Genomic DNA, 21,536 nt, shown 5'->3' with positions numbered 1-21,536 from the left:
GATATGTGAGTATTTACCCCGATGGGGACAGCACAGTGCTGGGCTGATAATTTAAATTTTTTTTTGGGGGGGGGAGGGGAATACCGTGTTATACCGTGGAACCGCCATAAGTTACAAAAATACCATGAAACACTTATTTGGTCATACCGCCCAGCCCTAGCTTCGGAACCAATTACCAGGTTTCCATAGAGTTATGGTCTCAACATAAAATGGTCGTCCTGGAACCAATTACTATTGTAAATCTATATACAAACACACACATATATACATTCTGTACTCACTTTTACAATAATCATATGACAGCCCATGGATAGTATATACATAAAACATTGTGATTCAGACAAAGAAGAATATTTGGGATCCATATCACACAGATCCTAAATTCACTGTTAACAAATTTCTACGGGGCTATGTTTACCACCGTTTCAAAATACAATAGTATATAGAGTTTTTTTTTTGTTTTATGTAGCATGCTGTATTGTTTTATGTGGCATACGTTGTATGTAAAAATGTTGTTTTGGTGTATTTCAAGTTACGCCTAGGCATTGTGGGGCATTTACACAGCTATTGAAAAAGGGAGAACACACATTCTGTCCATATAGAGGGAAACTACATCTGCACAAGAAGTTAGCGTGCACGGCCTATTCTTCAAGGTCATATGGTGTTTTGCCATATTAGCACACCTATCTTCCACCTTTGAACAGACAGGATAAAGACAGCTTTATTTCCCCATGCTAGTCTTCACCTGGTTGCTCCTGTTCTAGTGCTCAAGTCGACTCTTCTGTGTGCGAATGCTTTCAAGTATCTCTTTTTTTTTTTTTCTTCTCACATAGCACATACCTTTCTAAGAAAGACATAAAATTTGTTATAATTTGTACATTTTTGGAAAACGGTTTATGTTATAGGAGGAAACAAATCTTCCGGGCAAGTTCGAACCAGCGACAGAAATCCCTGGCCTGAATCCTCCCCACCTGTTGAATGTGAACTTAAAACATTGCTCTGTGTGAAATTCCTCAGTTTAACTCATTGTGTCTGTGGAGTTATCATTCACGGTAGAAGAGCGACATGCACTATAGGTTATGTCAGTGTTTCCCGACCAGGGTGCCTCCAGCTGTTGCAAAACTACAACTCCCAGCATGCCCGGACAGCCGAAGGCTGTCCGAGCATGCTGGGAGTTGTAGTTTTGCAGCAGCTAGAGGCACCCTGATTGGGAAACACTGGTGGAGATTCTCAAAAACTGCTGTAATTTTCTGTTCCAGCGATATTATTCACACTTTTTTTTTCTCCTTACATTTTCAAAGGTCTCGTGCTGCTTTGAAAATATGTGAAAATTCGTTTTCGCGCCACTTTTGTTTGTTTTTTTTGCGCCAAATTTTTTTTCCAGCCATATTGGATTTTTTTCTTTTTTTTTGCACCAAAATCGAAAATTCTTACAAAATATTCCATGGTTACTAGTGCCCAGATAAGCGATAACTGTATAAATAAAACATTTCTGAGCTTAAAGGGGTGCTACAGTACTGACATCTTATCCCCCATCTAAAGGATAGGGGATAAGTTGCCTGATCGTGTGGGGTCCCGCCGCTGGGGACCCCCGGGATCTCGCTCGCAGCACCCCGCTCTCATCAGGTCTTATGACTGCCGATCACAGGGCCGGAGTATTGTGATGTCACGGCTCCGCCCCCTCAATGTAAGTCTATGGCAGGGGGCGAGACAGCTGTTGAGGGGCGGAGCGTGACATCACACGGGGACGGAGGTGTGACATCACGATCACCGGCCCAGTAATCAGACCCGGGGCCTGATGAGAGCGGGGTGCTGCGTGCGAGATCGCGGGCATCCCCAGCGGCGGGACCCCGCGTGATCATGCAACTTATCCCCTATCCTTTAGATAGGGGATAAGTTGTCAGCACGGTAGTACCCCTTTAAAGGGGTTCTCCAGTGCTTAAACATCTTATCCTCTATCCAAAGGATAGTGGATAAGATGCCTGATCGCGGGAGTCCCGCCGCTGGGGACTCCCGGGATCATGCACGCGGCACCCCGTTTGTAATCAGTCCCCGGAGCGTGGGACTGATTACCGGCGACTACAGGGCGGGCGGCGTGTGACGTCACGCCTGCGCCAGCGTATGACGTCATGCTCCGCCCCTCAATGCAAGCCCGTCACACGCCGCCCGCCCTGTAGTCGCCGGTAATCAGTCCCGGAGCGAACACGCTCCGGGGACAGATTACAAACGGGGGTGCCGCGTGCATGATCCCGGGGGTCCCCAGCGGCGGGACTCCCGCAATCAGGCATCTTATCCCCTATCCTTTGGATAGGGGATAAGATGTCTAAGCACTGGAGAACCCCTTTAAATGTGAGTGCAGGTGCAGTGACCAAGAAAAATAAAAAATAAAAATATATTTTTTTAATAAAATTTTTGAATATTAATTTCTTTTTTTAAATAATTACTTAACACCTTTCCCCCCCCCCCCCCCCCCCCCAAAAAAAACCCAAAGAATAAAAAAAAAAAACAATAAGGGTGCGTTCCCACCTGGAGTATACGCAGTGTATCTCACGCTGCGCAAAAATTGCGGCAGCAGCGGGAAATACGCTGCGTATTCCTTGCTCACTATACACACAGGGCTTTCCGGCGGCAGCCCTATGTGTGTAGTGAGTTTTAGAGGCGGGGCCCTGTGCCAGCGTGACTGTGACGTGCGGCTCCGCCTCCAAAACTCACTGCACACATAGGGCTGCCGCCGGAAAACCCTGTGTGTATAGTGTGCGAGGAATAGGTGGCGTATTTCCCGCTGCTGCCGCAAGTTTTGGTGGGAACGTACCCTAAAACTACAACCATTTCTCTGATTTCAAAAAGCTGGTGTGAAATTTTTTAAGTAAACTGGACTCTCACCCCTTTGAAAAAATATCATGTAAAGCAGACAATATACGTGGACACGCCAACTTTTACAAAACTGACGTGAACAGTGTAAACCGCGGCACAAAGCTCTTTGAAAATGTGGTCGATACTTTTGAGAATCTCCCCCACTTTGTTATATATTCATTACACAGACCATAGACATATTGCATCACACAAGTGGATAGCAGAACATGTGGTTGTTTATTAAAGAAAAATTAAGTTGGGAGTAGAAGCTCCCATACATATAACAGCAAAGTTGGCTGAAGCTGCCGATTTCTTCTTGAGCAGCCAACAATCTTATGTGTATGAGGATGTGTAAACGTTCCACCAACATATCATGTTTGTGGAATAGGGATGAGGCTTGTGGAATTTAGTGCCAGATCCTTTGATTCTAAAGTGAGATAATCCACAGCCATGGGTATCCAGCAGTGACTTACTCCCCCCTCCATAGTGACAATTGAGCATGCTTGTGTATAAGCAGAATAGGAGGAACAGCTATCGGTTAAATGAGGCGGTATTTTACCACCTTAAAGGGGTACTCCAGTACTTATTAACTTATCCCCTATCCACAGGATAGGGGATAAATGTCTGATTGCAGGGAATGTTTGACCCCTGAGCCCCCCTTGCAATCTCCTGCCCAGCACCCTGGCACTCCACATGCACGGAGCTGTGTCAACCACCGCACTAAGCAGTGGTTGACCCGCCCCCTCCAAGCATCTCTATGGGAGAGCCAGAGATACATGAGCACCATATCTCTGGCTCTCTCATAGAGAGGCATGGAGGGGGTGTGTTGTGTTATCCCCTATCTAAGTTGTTAAGTAACAGAGTACCCCTTTAAAGGGAACCTGTCATCAATTATGATGTTAAGTATGTCATCGGGGCAGTCACCATTGGCTTCTACCTGCCCCATTAGCCTTGAATGATACATCCCTTACTGGTTGTGTATGGAGAGAGATCTTTCAGGCAAGGCTTGTGGGAGGGTGAGGAGTAGCTAGCGCATTAACTGATAGACATGTAGTTCCCTTTAAAGAATGTACCACATACTTCAATAAATGTGTGCTTTCTCTAAGGTCCTGCATGCCTGTGTGAGTAAACTGTACACCATTTTTGGCTACACAAAACTGTTGGCAAAAGTCGAGATGTGCCCTGCATTTTATTGCATCTCCCAGATGTGTGTGGGAACCTCTTCTAAGTGTATGTATAGTAGCACTGCTAGGTGAAAAGTGTTTACAATTGGCTCGCTAGTCATCCTGTGGATTTCATTCATATTCATCACCACAAAGGAATTTCAGGCTCCTCACCTCATTTTCATCCACGTTGTATTTCAGGCAGCCTGTTCTTTACAAACAACAAGCTCTGACATGGAAAGTTTGGAGTGAGTTAAAACTATGCAGTAATACTGGGATGCTGGAAGCACGCTACCTGGTTCACCCTCTCTCCAGCATGGGCATGTGGCTAGATTTGCAATTTACACCTTACTATTGAAAACCTACAGCTTGTATATTGGTGAGGTAGCCATTTTCTGCTCAAAGTTCAATAACAAGTAAAATAAACTACTAAAGGAAAGTCTCCTGTGATCATAACTAATAAACACTTGTAACACTTATGTTTCAGTAGACTGGAACATTGATGATAGTGCATCGGCTGGACCCGTGTGGTAGATGACTCGGACCTTACCAGGGAGCGGAGCCAAAGGTGCTGCTGGTTTTCACCAGAGCCCACTGCAAAGCGGGAAGGACTTGCTGTGGCAGGTCGCTACCCCTGGCATGGATCGGCCACACAGGCGGCTGAGGAGATTCGAGGCACAGGAGGGATAAGACAACTTGTGGTCAGGATAGCAGATGGTCAGGGCTAGCGGCACAGTAGAGTAGTCAGGAACGTAGCAAGTGCTCACTAGGCAGGCGGCAAAGGAGCAAGGTAAGGTCATGGAGCAAAGGATATGATACACGGCAAGGCAACTCTCAGGAACGCTTTCTCTCAGGCACTAGGGCAACAAAGAGTCGGCAGAGTTGGGAGTGTGGGAGGTGAAGGAATTTATCAATGAGCCACAGGTGTTACTTCACTAATGGGCACACTGGCCCTTTAAATCTTAAAGCTCCAGCGTGCCCTAGGGGACGGGGACATGCGCGCCGGAGCAGAGAGGCGGGGGCAGGAGAAGCACCAGGTGAGTGACGGGCTGAAATTCACATACAGGCGCATCCCGGAGCGCATAATGTAACAACACTACTGTTAAATATGTGGCCATTAATACATTACATTTTGCACTGCATTGTTCTGTACATTGTGGACCTCTTTTGGCTACTGGATGGTTGATATTGGCAATTCAGTGTGCCCCTCGAGATGAGCTATTATACATGGCTGTCTTACTACTTCAGGGTTATATTATATACTGACAATCAATCATTGTCATACATGCAGAAACTGGGATAATATTCAGATGAGACAGAGGTAGGAGTCGGCACTCGTACGTGTAGCGTGGTGCTCGCGGACAGGTATTCAAGCATTAATCGTGAGTGCCGGGATTCTTTTACCTAATATTCAGATCCTGCCATGGAAGTTGGGTATATTGAGTTTGTCTTGAAATTGGTGCACATGTTACTCATAATTGATGTCTTCTCTGATCAGCGCCATCCTCTTCCTTTTTCTTCTCTGTCCGGCTTAGACCGCCATTGGCAACTTCTTTCAGCCAAAACTTCATCTCTTCAGCATCTACAGGACAAACATGTTAAACTCCAAACTTTTCTATTGCCCCTCCTACCTCTACACAATCTCCTCATCTATAGGCCTCCCAAACTGTAATTCCCCCTTGATGTCCTGCGCATTAAAAATGGAAAGGATAGTAGTAGTAGCAGCTTTGGAGGTAATTAAGTAGGTAGGTAGATAAGTTGGCAGGAAGGTAAGTAGATATGTGAGTAGGTAGGTAGCCAGGAAAATAAGTAGGTATATAGCTAGGTAGCTAGCTATGTAGGTAGGTTGGTAGTTAGAAAGGTAGCTATGCAGTTAGGTTGATACCCAGGTAACTACGTAGGTAGGTATTTAGCTGTTTAAGTAGCTATGTAGGTAGGTAGCCCCCCCCCCAGGATGAAAAAAAAATTATGCTTACCTCTTTTTGGATTTCTTTTCTGTCATGACCACAGTGCTCTCTGCTGACACCTCTGTCCATGTCAGGAAATGTCCAGAGCAGAAGAAAATCCGCATAGCAAACATATGCTGCTCTGGACAATTCCTAAAATGGACAGAGGTGTCAGCAGAGAGCACTGTGGTTATGACCGAAAAGGAATCCAAAAAGAAAATAATTTCCTCTGTAGTATACTAATAAATACTGGAAGGATTAAGAATTTTTAAAAGAAGTCATTTACAAATCTGTTTAACTTTCTGGCACCAGTTGATTTAACAAAATAAAAGTTTTCCACCGGAGTACCCCTTTAACCTCTTAACTCCTTGGGGACGGAGGGTGTATGCATACGCCCTCACGTCCCATCCCTTAAGGACAGAGGGCGTATCCATACATCCTCCGTATTTCCGATCACCGCCGCTCGCCGGGCGGTGATCGGACCGGGATGACTGCTGATATCTATCAGCAGGCGTCCCGTGGCAATGCCTTGGGGGGTCCTGAGACCCCCCCATGTCGGCGATCGCCGCAAATCGCAGGTCAATTCTGACCTGCGATTTGCGGCGCTCTGGGCCAATCGGGTCACTGGTGACCCGATCGCCCGGAAAATAAGAATGTCAGAGACAGCTCCGAGCATCCTAAAGGATAGGAGCGAGGTGGCAGTGTTGCCACCTCCTCCTATCCCCTGGCATTGGTCGGTCAGGCTGAAGACCAATGGCAGGAGGGGGTGGGGGTTAGAGTTCATTTCCCCCGCTATGCCCACCGATCGAAGTCAGGGCAGAGCGGGGGGGGGGGGAACACAGGCGGCGAGGTGGGGAACATGGCCTGGCTTACCGGACCGGCGGAGGCGGCATCCTGGATCAGCAGCAGCATCGACAGACCAGGAGGAGTGCGGCGGAGAAGGCTTCAGCGAAGATTGCGGTAAGTGATCTTTACTCTGGCCTTCTAAAAGCTGCAAAACTACAACTCCCAGCATGCCCACACAGCCTTTGGCTTTTTGGGCATGCTGGGAGTTGTAGTTTTGCAACATCTGGAGGGTCACAGTTTGGAGACCACTGTGTAGTGGTCTCTAAATTGTGGTCCTCCAGATGTTGCAAAACAACAACTTTCAGCATGCACTTACTGTCTGGGCATGCTGGGAGTTGTAGTTTTGCAACATCTGGAGGGCTACTGTTTGGAGACCACTACTTAGCGGTCTCCAAACTGTTCTTCCCCAGTTGTTGCATAACTACAACTCCTAGCATGCCCAGACTGTCCAGGCATGCTGGGAGTTGTAGTTCTGCAACATCTGAAGGGCCAGATATTGCAGAACTACACACCCAGCATCCCTGACTGTCTGGCCATGCTGGGAATTGTAGTTTTGCAACAGCTGTAGGCACACTGGTTGGGAAACACTGAGCTGGAGTCTAATTCCTAACTCAGTGATTCCAACCCGTGTGCCTTCAGCTGTTGCAAAACTACAACTCCCAGAATGCACTGACAGACTGTACATGCTGGGAGCTGTAGTTTTGCAACAACTGGAGACACACGGCTCAGAATCACTGAGCTAGAGTCTGTTTTCTAACTCAGTGGTTCCCCACCAGTGTGCCTACAGCTGTTGTAAGACTACAACTCCCAGCATGTACGATCTGTCAGTGCATTCTGGGAGTTGTAGTTTTGCCACAGCTGGAGGTTTGGGGGCATACACACGGGCTGGTTTACAGTGGATCAAGTTTGAGCTGTGGCAAATTTTCCGCTGCAGCTCAAACTACAAGCAGGAAACTTACTGTGAACCCCCACCTGTGTGAATGTACCCTAAAAACACTACACTAACAAATAATAAAAAGTAAAACACTACATATACACCCCCTTACACGTCCCCCCCAAATAAAAATGAAAAACGTCTCATACGGCACTGTTTCCTAAATGGAGCCTCCAGCTGTTGCAAAACCACAATTCCCAGTATTGCCGGCTGGGAGTCTTGCAACAGCTGGAGGCACCCTGTTTGGGAAACACTGCTGTAGGGTTTTGGTGGAGACAAGCCCCATCCTTGTAACCGAGTCCGCCCCTATTGCAAATTCCTAATTAAGTCCTCACATGCGCATGGAGCTCTCTCACTTCAGAGCCCTGTCGTATTTCAAGGCAACAGTTTAGGGCCACATATGGGGTATTTCCGTACTCGGGAGAAATTGCGTTACAAATTTTGGGGGGATTTTTCTACTTTTACCCCTTATGAAAAGGTAAAGTTGGGGGCTACACCAGCATGTTAGTGTAAAAAAATTTAACATTTTACACTAACATGCTGGTGTTGCCCCATACTTTTCATTTTCACAAGAGGTAAAAGGAGAAGCCATTGGGCTTTTTGAGAGAGAATTAGGCTGGAATTTAAGGCTGTGTGTTTACAAAGCCCACATGGTGCCAGAACAGTGTACCCCCTCCACATGTGACCCCATTTTGGAAACTACACCCCTCATGGAATGTAATAAGGGGTACAGTGAGCATTTACACCCCACTGGTGTCTGACAGATTTTTTGAACAGTCGTCTGTAAAAATGAAAAATGTAATTTTTCATTTGCACAGCCCACTGTTCCAAAGATATGTCAAATGCCAGTACAACCCCAAATACAGTACATGTTTTTACAATATATAATGTATGCTGGATACCCGATACCTGTTGTAATTACAATGTGATGATCATTTATGGCAACTGCAGTAAATTGGTGGGGGTATTTGATGTTTGGGAGACCTGGTTGGGCTGGCAAGGCCAAGCAGAGCTCACCTGGGCCATCCTGTCTACATCAACCACATCCCTTGTCATTTTTGGGTGACTGTCTACACAAGTACACTTATTCTTACAAAAAGTCTTTTTAAATAGCCATGATTAAAAGTGATATTTTAGGCACACCCAAGACACGTTAATTGGTGGTCTTATAATTTTGATCATTTATGGCAACTGCACCATATTTTGAGGACTTTATTTTCCGTATTTTCCGTTTTTTAAGTAAGGTTAATAAAGTAGATTTTTATGCAGTAGTTATGCATTTTGGTTGTTTTTTTTTGGTATACTATGTTTGGTGAACTATTCTGCAAATAATGTAGCTTGAGACACCCAGACTTAATTATGATGAGGTATAGGAAAGAGTTGGTGTCTAATAAAGGAGGTACAGAGTTGGAGGGGTTTTTTGTTGTTGCTGAAAAGATTGATAAATCTGGGGCAATTGCCTTATCTTAGTATATCCCTAAATTTCTATAATCATCACCTGATACTGCGGGTAGATTATATTTAAAGGCCAGCTCAGAGCTGGGTTGTGGTGCATTCATGTAAGACTGGAATGTTTACCATATCTTTCAGAGACCTAAATACATTGAATGGTATAGAATTTCCCTTGCACTGACAGGAATTCAGTGTAGATTTTAGCTTCATTGGCCCTGTAAAAACCAGCCGCATGGCACTAAGTGTAATATTGTTGCATGACAAAGCCACCTAAAGCCGTGCATGTTTTTGTGAAAGCTTCCTAAACATGCTGCTAAATCCTCTAAAATGCGACTTAACTGCTTTGGCTTCCATCAGCATGGCATATGCAGGGCAACAGCAAATGAACAAACAGAAAAAAATATGCTGAATGGGCAAACAAATAGGGTTCAGCTGGTCCTTTGGTTCACAGAGATGGGCGCACTGTGAATACCAATCACTGTATTCTCTGCTGTACTGAAAACTCACAATATCTCTTTTCATTCCGCAAGCCCTTTTCACAACAGCAATGTGTCTTTATGTCTTTAGAATGACACCAGTCTTGGCCTGCTTCCGCTGTCTAAAGGCCTGGGAGCTGGGGGAGAAAAACATTCAGAGCTATCAAAAAACCCTTTTTGCATATTTACTTGCCTAACGGTGCTAAGGATGGAGCTTGAATTTTGTATTGTTGTGTATTTTGTATAAAAGTAACTGAAAACAAGTAGCCAAAGGCAAAGTCGTTGTGGAGCTTAACAATATCATACAGTGAAAATCTATGGCATCATGTGTTAATCTGTACTACCATGTAACATTCATGATGTAAATCCATATTCATAAAGGTTTTCCATACCGTAAAGGTCCTTTTACACTAGCTGGTTATCGGGTGAATGAGCGTTCCTAGGAATGCTTGTTGGAACATCAGGACCATGTAAAAGGGCCAGCAATATTCTAAGGGATGAGCAAACGCTGTGTAAACAGGTGGTGTTCAGCTGATAATGATCCATGTAAAGGGCCGCACGACTGATTTAACTGATTAGCCTAGATAAAGGCTCTGTAAACGAGCGCCGATCACCAAGATCAGTGCTCCTTTACTGCTGCAAGTTGGTCTGTGTAAAAGTGCCCTAAGTATACACTCATTTGCAGGGTTGTGTGCTTCATGCTGCTGGCAACCATTTGAATAGTGTAGGCTATGGAACATTGTTATGAAGAAAAGAAGTGACATACAAACCTATGAATACACGTGCCATGTTTCCTACAACTTTAAAAGGGGTACTAGAAAGTTATACAGATTTGTAAATGACTTTTATTAAAAAATCTTAATCCTTCCAGTACTTATCAGCTGCTGAATGCTCCACAGGAAGTTCTTCTCTTTTTGAATTTCCTTTCTGTCTGACCACAGTACTCTCTGCTGACACCTCCATTTTAGGAACTGTCTATAGTAGGAGCAAATCCCCATAGCAAACCTATTCTGCTCTGAACAGTTCCTAAAATGGACAGAGGTTTCAGCAGAGAGCACTGTGGTCAGACAGAAAGGAAATTAAAAAAGAGAAGGAGCATTCAGCAGCTGATAAGTACTGGAAGGATTAAGATTTTTAATAAAAGTAATTTACAAATCTGTAAAAAAAATAATAATGTTTTCAAGTGGAGTACCCCTTTAAGGTTCTCACAAATCTTTCAGCTGTGTTTTGAGTCTCAAAAATGGCCATTGATTAGGAGCAAAAGCTGCTGAATTTTTTTTCAGCATTTTTTTTGCATTTGGGCCATTTTTGCAATAGCAGGTGCTATTATGAATTTTAAATTCCAGTTGTTTTTTGGGGATGAAAGCAGGTCTAAAAAGTTGTAAAAACATATTGTTTTTAGCCATAAACAGCTTAGAAAAGGAGCTACAGTTTAATTTTATGGCCTTAAATGGGCACTGTCAGATATAAAAACTTTTTATATGTTGTACATCTTGGCAGAACAATAGTTTTTCTAATATACTTCTTTTAAAAATGTTTACATTTTATTAAAGAAAACTGCCTTTGAAAATCCCACCACTAGGAGTCCCCATACCCCCTGGGACACTAATGAGTCCCACAGCAGCATGAGAGTGTCCAAGGGTCATGGACTTGAGATGGCTGATCGATAAGGCTGCAGGAGGAACACAGCCTGCAGGAACACTGCTGTAACACAGAGTTTTACCAAACATGTGCCTCCAGCTGTTGCAAAACTACAACTCCAGGTGGACAGTCAAAGGATGTCTGGGCATGCTGGGTATTGTAGTTTCGCAAAAGCTGTAGGCACACAGCTGAAGTCATCACAGTGCAGGCAAGAGAGGGACATGCCCCCTCCCTTTGGGAAGATGAAGACAGTGAGCAGCTGTAATATGCTATTTTAATGAAATATCAGTGATGGATACATAAAAATTACACATGCTAGGTAAAGAATAGAAAGCCAGGGCACTCACCATAGATGCTTGATTCTTCTTTATTTGATGATTTCACAAATACATCAAAGTGCAAAAGGGTACGTGCGGACAAACAAACAAGGAACCTTCTAAGAGGTAACTGATGAAACGGCATCCGTCAAATAAAGAAGAATCAAGCATCTATGGTGAGTGCCCTGGCTTTCTATTCTTTACTTAGCACGTATGACACAAAGAACTTAATATACAGTGAGCACCACCTAATGCCTTCCACCAGCTGCTGTGGAAAGGGTTAATGTGTCTAACAAGGGAACACAGAGCATTGCAGTGCGGAGTATACACCTTTATCTGAAGTTTTTGTACATAAAAATTACACATACATGATCCGGATTAGATACTGAGGAACATATAACAGTTTTGTATTTACGCTTTAAAATCTGACTGATTGTGTATTACCAAAGTTCTATTGAAGAAAGGTCCATATTCTTTTGAAAAATAGTATAAGGGGGATTTATCAATGCTTGACACCCGAAATCTAGAGTGAAAAAAAGCTAAATTTTTGCGCAAAAACACAAGAAAGTAAAAATGTTTATGCAAATAAGTGATTGCTCAAAAAAAAAATTTTTTATACCAAAACCTTCACAAATAACCATTGATACATTTCTCTGTGAGTGAACATAGAATGACTATCTTTGGACAGTTTTTATAAATTACCTTTTCCCTCTTATTCTAAACTTTTGATACCACTTGGCATATGTATTGTTTAAAGAATTTTGAGAATATAAAGTGATGTTTTTGTTTGTTTTGTTTTTTCCAGATCACTGCTGTTTGTAGAGAGGCAGCCTTATTGGCTTTACAGGAAGACATACATGCTAATTCTGTAACCGAAAAGCATTTTGATCAAGCTTTGACCGTTGTGACACCAAGAATTCCAGACTCTCTTATTCAGTATTATGAGACTTATCAACAAAAAAGTGTACTACATAATTTCTAAATGTTTTTTATAGGTAGTAAGCACAATAAATTGCCATGTCATCAGGATTCGGCTGTGACTATTTCCCTGAAATAAATGGTTAATAACAAATCAATAGCTTGTGAAAATGTTACCAAATGCAACCCAATAGGATATTCCATATAACAAAATGCTCAACAGTTCAAATAAGTAATGCCAAATCCATACAGAGGGCATTCATCTGCCAGAGGAGCTGCTGAGTTGTTACCTCAGGAGGTGAAAATCATGATGGGTGATGAGAGAATGTGTTTGACCGACAGTGAAGGACAGCACATTCCTAAGGTACAGATACCTAATAAATACGAGTGAGGAATGGGAAGGAAGTGTTATCACTATGAAGGTTAAAACGGAGTTATATCATGTTAGAGACAAGCAAAGCACATTTCCTCAAGGGAGAATTCAATGCTGATTTTTTTTTTTGCTATTCTATATATATATATATATATATATATATATATATATATATATATATATATATATATATATATATATTGCTTGCCCAATACAGAGGAGACTTTCGGTTGTTGAACGTTGGTAAACATTGCAAAAAATACAGACCTGACATGCATCTTAAAAATAGCTATGTGACTTCACCTTAGGGTATGATGCACATGACAAAGCCATTCATATGGAGTTTGATAAAATAAAGTGTTGTGTACTCCACTGCATGCTTAGCTTTTATAATATACCACTGTAATATATGGCTGCATGGTGCATCATAAAGCACCACACAGAAAAAATAGATTTCAGCTGTATTGGGGGATAAGATCACATATTCAACGAAGCTAAATTGGAGAGAAATAAGAATAAAATAGGAGGGACACCTAAGAAAAATATCTGAGGTGTCCCTATTTTTAGCATATTTGGATTAGAGATCATTATGTCTCAGATTCTGGAAAATTAGAAGTCAAATAAAATACTTGTGTGGAAAGCAAACATCTTATTAGTTGCTAGGTGGAACACATCTAGGGGGAGATTTATCACTACATTCAGAGCTCTATTTTTGTGCTTACACCGGGTGCACAAAATGTCACACGTGAGCCTAAGCACTTTTTATTGCGACTTTTGTGGGTACACAAACTACCAAACAGCCTTACATAAGCAACTTTCAGTTTTCACTTTGCAGTGGTCACGATGAGTTCATGAAGTGCGAAGTCGCACATAGGCATAAAAAAGTGACAAATCCTTCCAAAAAGTTGCAAACCTAATGGCATGTTCACACTACAGTGTATGAACGGAATCCCCGCTTGCTGAATTCACCGAGCGGGGATTCGGCCTGGCAGTCGGTGGCGGCGGTAGGACCGCGCTGCACTAAGCCGTCACCATTGACGGCTATGCATTGCTCGTGGACTTCCGCGCAAAGAATGAACATGTTCAATTTCAGCGGCAGAACTGTCCGCCGCTGAAATTCCGCAGTGTGAACGGGTCTTGCGGAGACCCATTCACACTAATGTTAAGTTCACACCGCGGAATTCTGCCCGGGAAATTCCGCGGGGAATTCCGTAGTGTGAACATACCCTTAGCCTGGTCAGACCTAGCTTACAAAACTGCCATTGGAGAGCACTTTTAAAAAGTAGTACAAAAAGTCTCAGAGGAGAAAAGGAATCATACAAAATGGTGTTCTGAAGTGAGTTATTGTTTTTTTGCTTATGTGCACCAAATGTATCAGTGCCCATTGATAGTATGATAAATGTGTCGTACATATGCAAAACGAAAGCAAAAAAAATTAATTCAAAACTCACTTTCCAAAGACAACAATGATAAATCTATCCCCTAGTTTTACAAAAATAAGAAATAGGATGTGGATGGTCAAATTAAAGGAATGGAGCTATTAGTTGCATAGATTGAGGACGTGTCAGCTCCAGGGGACAAAGAAACCCCTTCAGACCACAAATAATTCCAAAAAGGTGCGCTTTAACAATGGAGTAACTTTGTGATTGCCTGGCCATCCATAGATATTGGCCCTCATTTGCTGACAGGATTCCTACTCTTTTTGTTGGGTTTTGCACCTAAATTATGTCGCACAGACCATGCGACAGAATTTGCAACACAATGTGCAACAGAAAAAACTCAATAGAATCACTAAGAGTGGGGGGGAAAAACTACAAAATGGGCGTGGTTTTCAGGAAAAGGGGCATGGTCACTACATTTCATACAAAATCACTCTTTTTTTTTGAAAACCACTCTGAAAATCATGTGAATTTTCTGGGAAGAAAAACCTACACATTTAAAACATGTATAAAGTTTCCAAATGCGGAGTAAATTAGTAAATACCATGGGAAAAAAAAGGTCAGAAAAACAAAAAGCACAACAAAACCTACACTCCACTCTTAGTAAATCAGGGCCATTGTCTGTTTTACTGCAGTCTGCCTCTACTACTAAATACTCATTAAACTATACATGTAATTTGCAAAAACTTGTTATATAATGTAGAGAATACCATTATATGTATATTTGTAATATATAATTGGTTAATATCATTTGTATATTATTGGGTGAAAAAATGCTGTCCCTGCAGCTATTGCATGAGACCAAATACAGGAAGTGAGAGCAGGGCTCTGTGCAGGCTCCTGGCTTAGGGTATGTTCACACTGAGGAATTGGAGAGGAATTTCCACAAGCAATTATGCTCGCTTTTCTCTCCAAATCATTCAGCAGTGAAATCCCCATAGAGTTGTACAGAATTTCTGCCCCTCAGTTCACACTGAGGAATTTCCTCAAGCAGAATTCTGACGAGGAAGTCTGTTCCGCTTGAAGAAAGAACATTTTCTTTCAGGTGGAATCAGCGTCGTTCTCCCATAGAGATCAATGTTATATATTTTTTTTGAGTCAGAAGCATTTCCGTGCGGAATTTCCGCATGAAAGAAAAAAAAAAATCTATGAATAGAAATACTTGATACTCCTCCGCATGAAACCTGCATTTCCGCGTGGAATTCCACATGAAATATCTGTGAGTTCTTGTGGAAAAGTAACAATATTTTGAGGCACAAAATTTCTGCTTGATTTCCGCCCCAATTCCTCAGTGTGAACATACCCTTAGAAGTCATCCTGCTGTGTGAGCCATGGACATGTTATAGAGCCTCACTGCACAGAGCCCTGCTTGTCCTCAGTGTACAGAATGCTGCTTGTCCTCAGTGCACAGAGCCCTGCTTGTCCTCAATGCACAGAGCCCTGCTTGTCCTCAGTGCACAGAGCCCTGCTTGTCCTCAGTGTACAGAACCCTGCTTGTCCTCAGTGTACAGAGCCCTGCTTGTCCTCAGTGTACAGAGCCCTGCTTGTCCTCAGTGTACAGAGCCCTGCTTGTCCTCAGTGCACAGAGCCCTGCTTGTCCTCAGTGCACAGAGCCCTGTTTGTCCGCAAACACTTCCTGTATATTGTCTCCACACACAGACAATAGCTGCAGGAACAAGCCAAGATTTTTTAATCCAAAATATACTAAATTTTTGTAACTAATCTACATTACAAATATACATAAAGTCATGGCCGTAAATGTTGGCACCCCTGAAATTTTTCTAGAAAATGAAGTATTTCTCACAGAAAAGGATTACAGTAACACATGTTTTGCTATACACATGTTTTATTCCGTTTGTGTGCAGGGCTGCCATCAGAAATTTCGGGGCCCCTCACACAGCTCGAGGCCTGGGCCGCCCCCCCCCCCCCCCCCCGTTCCATGTAGAGATACATGTAGGGGGTGTGCCGGCCGCAGCTTCCTGCGGGGTACAGAAGTCAGCTTCCAGCAAACTGCCGGGCCTGTGCAGGAGATCGCAGGGGGGGGGGGGTCCCAGCGCTTGGACCCCCCTGCGATCCATAACTTATCCCCTATCTTTGGATAGGGGATAAGTTATTTGTCACCAGACCACTCCTTTTAAAGAGGGGCCTACCCAAACTATATGGAAGCAACTATTAGCAGAGGGGCCTACCCAAACTATATAGGGGCTCCATATAGTTTGCGTAGGCCCCTCTGTTAATAGTTGCCCCTATAGTTGTAGTAGGCCTGGGCCCCTCTCAGAGAGGCCTACAACTATATGGGGGGACAACTTTTAGCAAAGAGGGGCCTACAACAACTATATGGGCCGGGGCACAATTTGCCACTATATAGTTTTTGTACGCCCCTTTCTGCAGTGAACCTTTGCCCCCAATGCTGTATCACTGCACAGCGGCCGTGTGCAGGGGTGTAGCTAGAAACCACAGGGCCCCGATGCAAAAAAAATTACCTCGGCGGTCCCGACACCCCCCCCCCGGGCCCAGGTATTTTATAATAAGCAGCCCATTTTTTTGGTGGGGGTCCGACTGCTGAGACCCCCACCGATCACCTCGGTTGAAGTGGTTCTCCAGCTGTTGGAAAGCTAAAACCCCCATCATTCTGGAGAGCCTCTGGCGATGGGAGTTGTAGTTTTTTAACAGCTGGAGAGACACAGATTGGACAGTTTTACCCATCATTGCAGAACTTACAAGTGACTACAGTTCTGACGGGAAAGTCAGGAGAACACACATTGATATCAGTGACCTGAGTGATGTCTTCTCGGTTATCTTTTCTTCTTCATCTGCTTCAGAGACCAGGTCTTCCTCCAGCTCCATCTTCTCTGCAGAGTCTGACATCCAGACATCGTTGGCTCCTCACGGTCAGCAGATCCTCATCCTCTGCATGAAGACAGTAATCATTATAACCTTGCCAGAAAGTGTACCCTAAATAAAATCCTGCCCCACACTGTACCCTGAATATAATCCTGCCACACACTGTACCCTGGAATATAATCCTGCCACACACTGTACCCTGAATATAATCCTGCCACACACTGTACCCTGAATATAATCCTGCCACACACTGTACCCTGAATATAATCCTGCCACACACTGTACCCTGAATATAATCCTGCCATACACTGTACCCTGAATATAATACTGCCATACACTGTACCCTGAATATAATACTGCTATACACTGTATCCACTAAGTATAATCCTGCAACACACTGTACCCTGAATATAATACTGCCCCACAATGTATCCTAAATATAATACTACCACACACTGTACCCTGAATATAATACTGCTATACACTGTATCCACTAAATATAATCCTGCAACACACTGTACCCTGAATATAATACTGCCATACACTGTATCCTGAATATAATACTACCACACACTGTATCCACTGAATATAATACTGCCATACACTGTACCCTGAATATAATACTGCTATACACTGTATCCATTAAATATAATACTGCCACACACTAGTGTGTAGAAGCCTTGACAGTGGAATGGCTGTGGATATAGTGTTTCTGGATTTTGCTAAAGCGTTTGATACTGTCTCTCATAGACGTCTGACAGGTAAGTGGTTGGTAAGTCTTTGGGTTTGGAAACTTTAGTTTGTAACTGGATTGAACACTGGCTCATGGATCGTACCCAGAGAGTGGTGGTCAATGATTCGTACTCTGATTGGTCCCCGGTTATTAGTGGTGTACCCCAAGGTTCAGTACTGGGCCCGCTGTTGTTTAATTTATTTATCAATGATATAGAGGATGGCATTAACAGCTCTGTTTCTATCTTTGCAGATGACACCAAGCTTTGTAGCACGGTACAGTCTATAGAAGATGTGTATAGGTTACAAGATGACTTGGATAGACTAAGTGTCTGGGCATCCACTTGGCAAATGAGGTTCAATGTGGATAAATGTAAAGTTATGCATCTGGGTACTAATAACATGCATGCGTCGTATGTCTTAGGGGGGATTAAACTGGCAGAGTCACTGGTAGAGAAGGATCTGGGTGTACTTGTAGATCACAGACTACAGAATAGCATGCAATGTCAGGCTGCTGCTTCCAAGGCCAGCAGGATATGGTCATGTATAAAAAGAGGCATGGACTCGAGGGACAGGGACATAATACTCCCCCTTTATAAAGCACTAGCTGAATACCCGGCGTTGCCCGTTTTTCCTTCCTAATCCTTGTTGGGGAGGAAAATAAACAAAGGAGGAAGCTTTTGACTTCATATCCCGTCCTCATATATTGTTGTCATATCCCAACCCCATATCCTGTCCTCACATCCTGACCTCCTATCCCGTCATCATATCCCATCCTCACATCTCGTCCTCATATCCCAACCTCCTATCCCGAACTCTTATCCCAACCTCCTATCCCGTCCTCCTATCCTGACCTCCTATCCCATCTTCTTATCCCGACCTCCTATCCCGACCCCTATCTCAACCTCCTATCCTGACCTCCTATCTTGACCTCCTATCTCGACCTCCTATCCTGACCTCCTATCTCAACCTCCTATACCGTCCTCCTATCTCAACCTCCTATCCCGTCCTCCTATCTCGACCTCCTATCTAGACCTCTTATCCCGTCTTCCTATCTCGACCTCCTAACTCGACATCCTATCCCGACCATCCCGTCCTCCTATATTGACCTTCTATCTTGACCTCCTATCTCGACCTCCCATCCCGTCCTGATATTCCGACCTGTAATATGTGTACCAGGTATTGAAATATCTCCAGCCGTACAGAAGTTATGTGAGAACATACATTTCCCATTGATTCCCGGGTAAGTAAGGGTTAAATCACCTAGCCTATGTTTGTTGTTGACATATAAGTAACATGTGTGCCAAGTTTCATGTTAATATCTTTAGCCGTTTGGAAGTTTTTGTGGAGCATACATACACATACATACATACACACACACTCACACACGTTGAGTTTTATATATATAGATTGGTACGGCCTCACCTGGAATATGCTGTTCAGTTTTGGGCACCTGTCCATAAAAGGGACACTGCGGAGTTGGAAAGGGTGCAGAGACGCGTGACTAAACTAATATGGGGCATGGAACATGTTAGCTATGAGGAGCGGTTAAAGGAGTTGCAATTGTTTCGTCTTGAGAAGAGACGTTCAAGGGGGGATATGATAAACGTATATAAGTATATTAATGGTCCATACAAAAAATATGGAGAAAAACTGTTCCAGGTTAACCCCCCCCCCCCCCCCCAAAAGGACGAGGGGGCACTCCCTCCATCTGGAGAAGAGAAAAGGTTTAGTCTCAAGAGGAGACATGCCTTCTTTACCATAAGAACTGTGAACTTATGGAACAGTCTACCTCAGGAACTGGACACAGCAGGAAAAATTAACAGCTTTAACCCCTTCCCGACCTATGACATACCTGTACGTCATGGGTGGCAAGGTGTTCCCGACCCATGACATACAGGTACGTCATGGACATTACTGCCGCTACTCGCGGCATCCCGCAGCGCCCGGAAAGATGGTGGCTATCACTGATAGCCAGCCATCTTACCGTGCGACCATGGGGGGTTTCGTCCCCCACCCCCCCCCAGCGATCGCTGCTATCAGCTGGTCAAATCTGACTAGCTGATAGCAGCGTTTCGCTATCAGAATACTTAGCAGCGCGGTGTGTGAGTCCCGATCACGGGGATCGGGACACACACCGCTCTGCTAAGTGTCCCTGACCCGTCCCCGGGCGTCACTTACCCGTCCGAGCGGTGTCCCGAGCGGTCCCGGCGTCCTCCGTGCAGTCCCGGCGTCCTCCGTGCGGTCCTGGCTGCGCTGCGTCCCGGAGGTGAGTTTCCGGCAGCAGTGCGGCATCTTCATTGGCAGCAGTGAGATCGCCGTAAAGCGATCTCACTGCTGCCTCTGAGAGTTTCAAAACTGCAACTCCCAGCATGCCCAGACAGCCTTTGGCTTTCTGGGCATGCTGGGAGTTGTAGTTTTGCAACATCTGGAGGTCCACAGTTTGGAGACCACTGTATAATGGTCTCCAATCTGTGCTCTTCCAGATGTAGCAAAACTACAAATCTCAGCATGCTCAGTCTGTCCAGGCATGCTGGGAGTTGTAGTTCTCTAACATCTGGAAGAGCACAGATTGGAGACCATTATACAGTGGTCTCCAAACTGTGGACCTCCAGATGTTGCAAAACTACAACTCCCAGCATGCCCAGACTGCCCAAGCATGCTGGAAGTTGTAGTTCGGCAACATCTGATCCTTCAGATATTGCCGAACTACAACTTCCAGCATGCCTTGGCAGTCTGGGCATGCTGGGAGTTGTAGTTTTGCAACAACTGGAGGCACACTAGTTGGGAAACATTGTCCGTTTCCTACCTCAGTGCCTCCAGCTGTTGCAATTGTTGCAAAACTATAACTCCCAGCATGCACTGACAGACCATGCATGCTGGGAGTTGTAGTTTTGCAACAGCTGGAGGCACACTGGTTTGGAAACACTAAGTTTGGTTGCAAAACACTTGAAAGTTTATTACTTAACTTAGTGTTTCCAAACCAGTGTTCCTCCAGCTGTTGCAAAACTACAACTCCCAGCATGCACGGACAGCCAAAGGGCATGCTCGGAGTTTGCAACAGCTGGATGTTTGCCCCCTCCCCCCAATGTGAATGTACAGGGTACACTCACATGGGCGGAGGTTTACAGTGAGTGCTGCAAGTTTGAGATGGCGCAAATTTTGCGCTGCAGCTCAAACTTCCAGCGGCAAACTTGCTGTGAACCTCTGCCCATGTGACTGTACCCTAAAAACACTACACTACACTGACACTAACCTAAAATAAAAAGTAAAAAACACTACATATACACATACCCCTACACAGCCCCCCTCCCCCCAAAAAATGAAAAACGTCTGGTACGCTACTGTTTCCAAAATGGAGCCTCCAGCTGTTGCAAAATAATAACTCCCAGTATTGCCGGACAGCCATTGACTGGAGCTGGAGGCACCCTGTTTGGGAATCACTGGCGTAGAATACCCCTATGTCCACCCCTATGCAAATCCCTAATTCAGGCCTCAAATGCGCATGGCGCTCTCTCACTTTGGAGCCCTGTCGTATTTCAGGGCAACAGTTTTGGGACACATATGGGGTATCGCCGTACTCGGGAGAAATTGCCTTACAA

At 44.2% G+C, this 21,536-nt stretch overlaps 1 protein-coding gene across 2 annotated transcripts in view; it reads left to right on the top strand.

The window, feature by feature from the left end:
* Window positions 1-12,980, top strand: part of AFG2A (AFG2 AAA ATPase homolog A) — a 436,735-nt gene extending 423,755 nt beyond the window's left edge. For both annotated transcript variants that reach the window (XM_056563833.1, XM_056563838.1), the window contains one exon: window positions 12,434-12,980. In XM_056563833.1, the coding sequence (XP_056419808.1) occupies window positions 12,434-12,610 (177 nt within the window). In that variant the 3' untranslated portion in view covers window positions 12,611-12,980. The remainder of the gene's footprint in view (window positions 1-12,433) is intronic.
* The last annotated feature ends 8,556 nt before the right edge of the window (window positions 12,981-21,536 follow it).

The sequence above is a fragment of the Hyla sarda genome, chromosome 1 (assembly GCF_029499605.1).
Source record: "Hyla sarda isolate aHylSar1 chromosome 1, aHylSar1.hap1, whole genome shotgun sequence".
NCBI classification, from domain to species: Eukaryota; Metazoa; Chordata; class Amphibia; order Anura; family Hylidae; genus Hyla; species Hyla sarda.
This window is presented reverse-complemented; position numbering and strand designations above follow the sequence as displayed.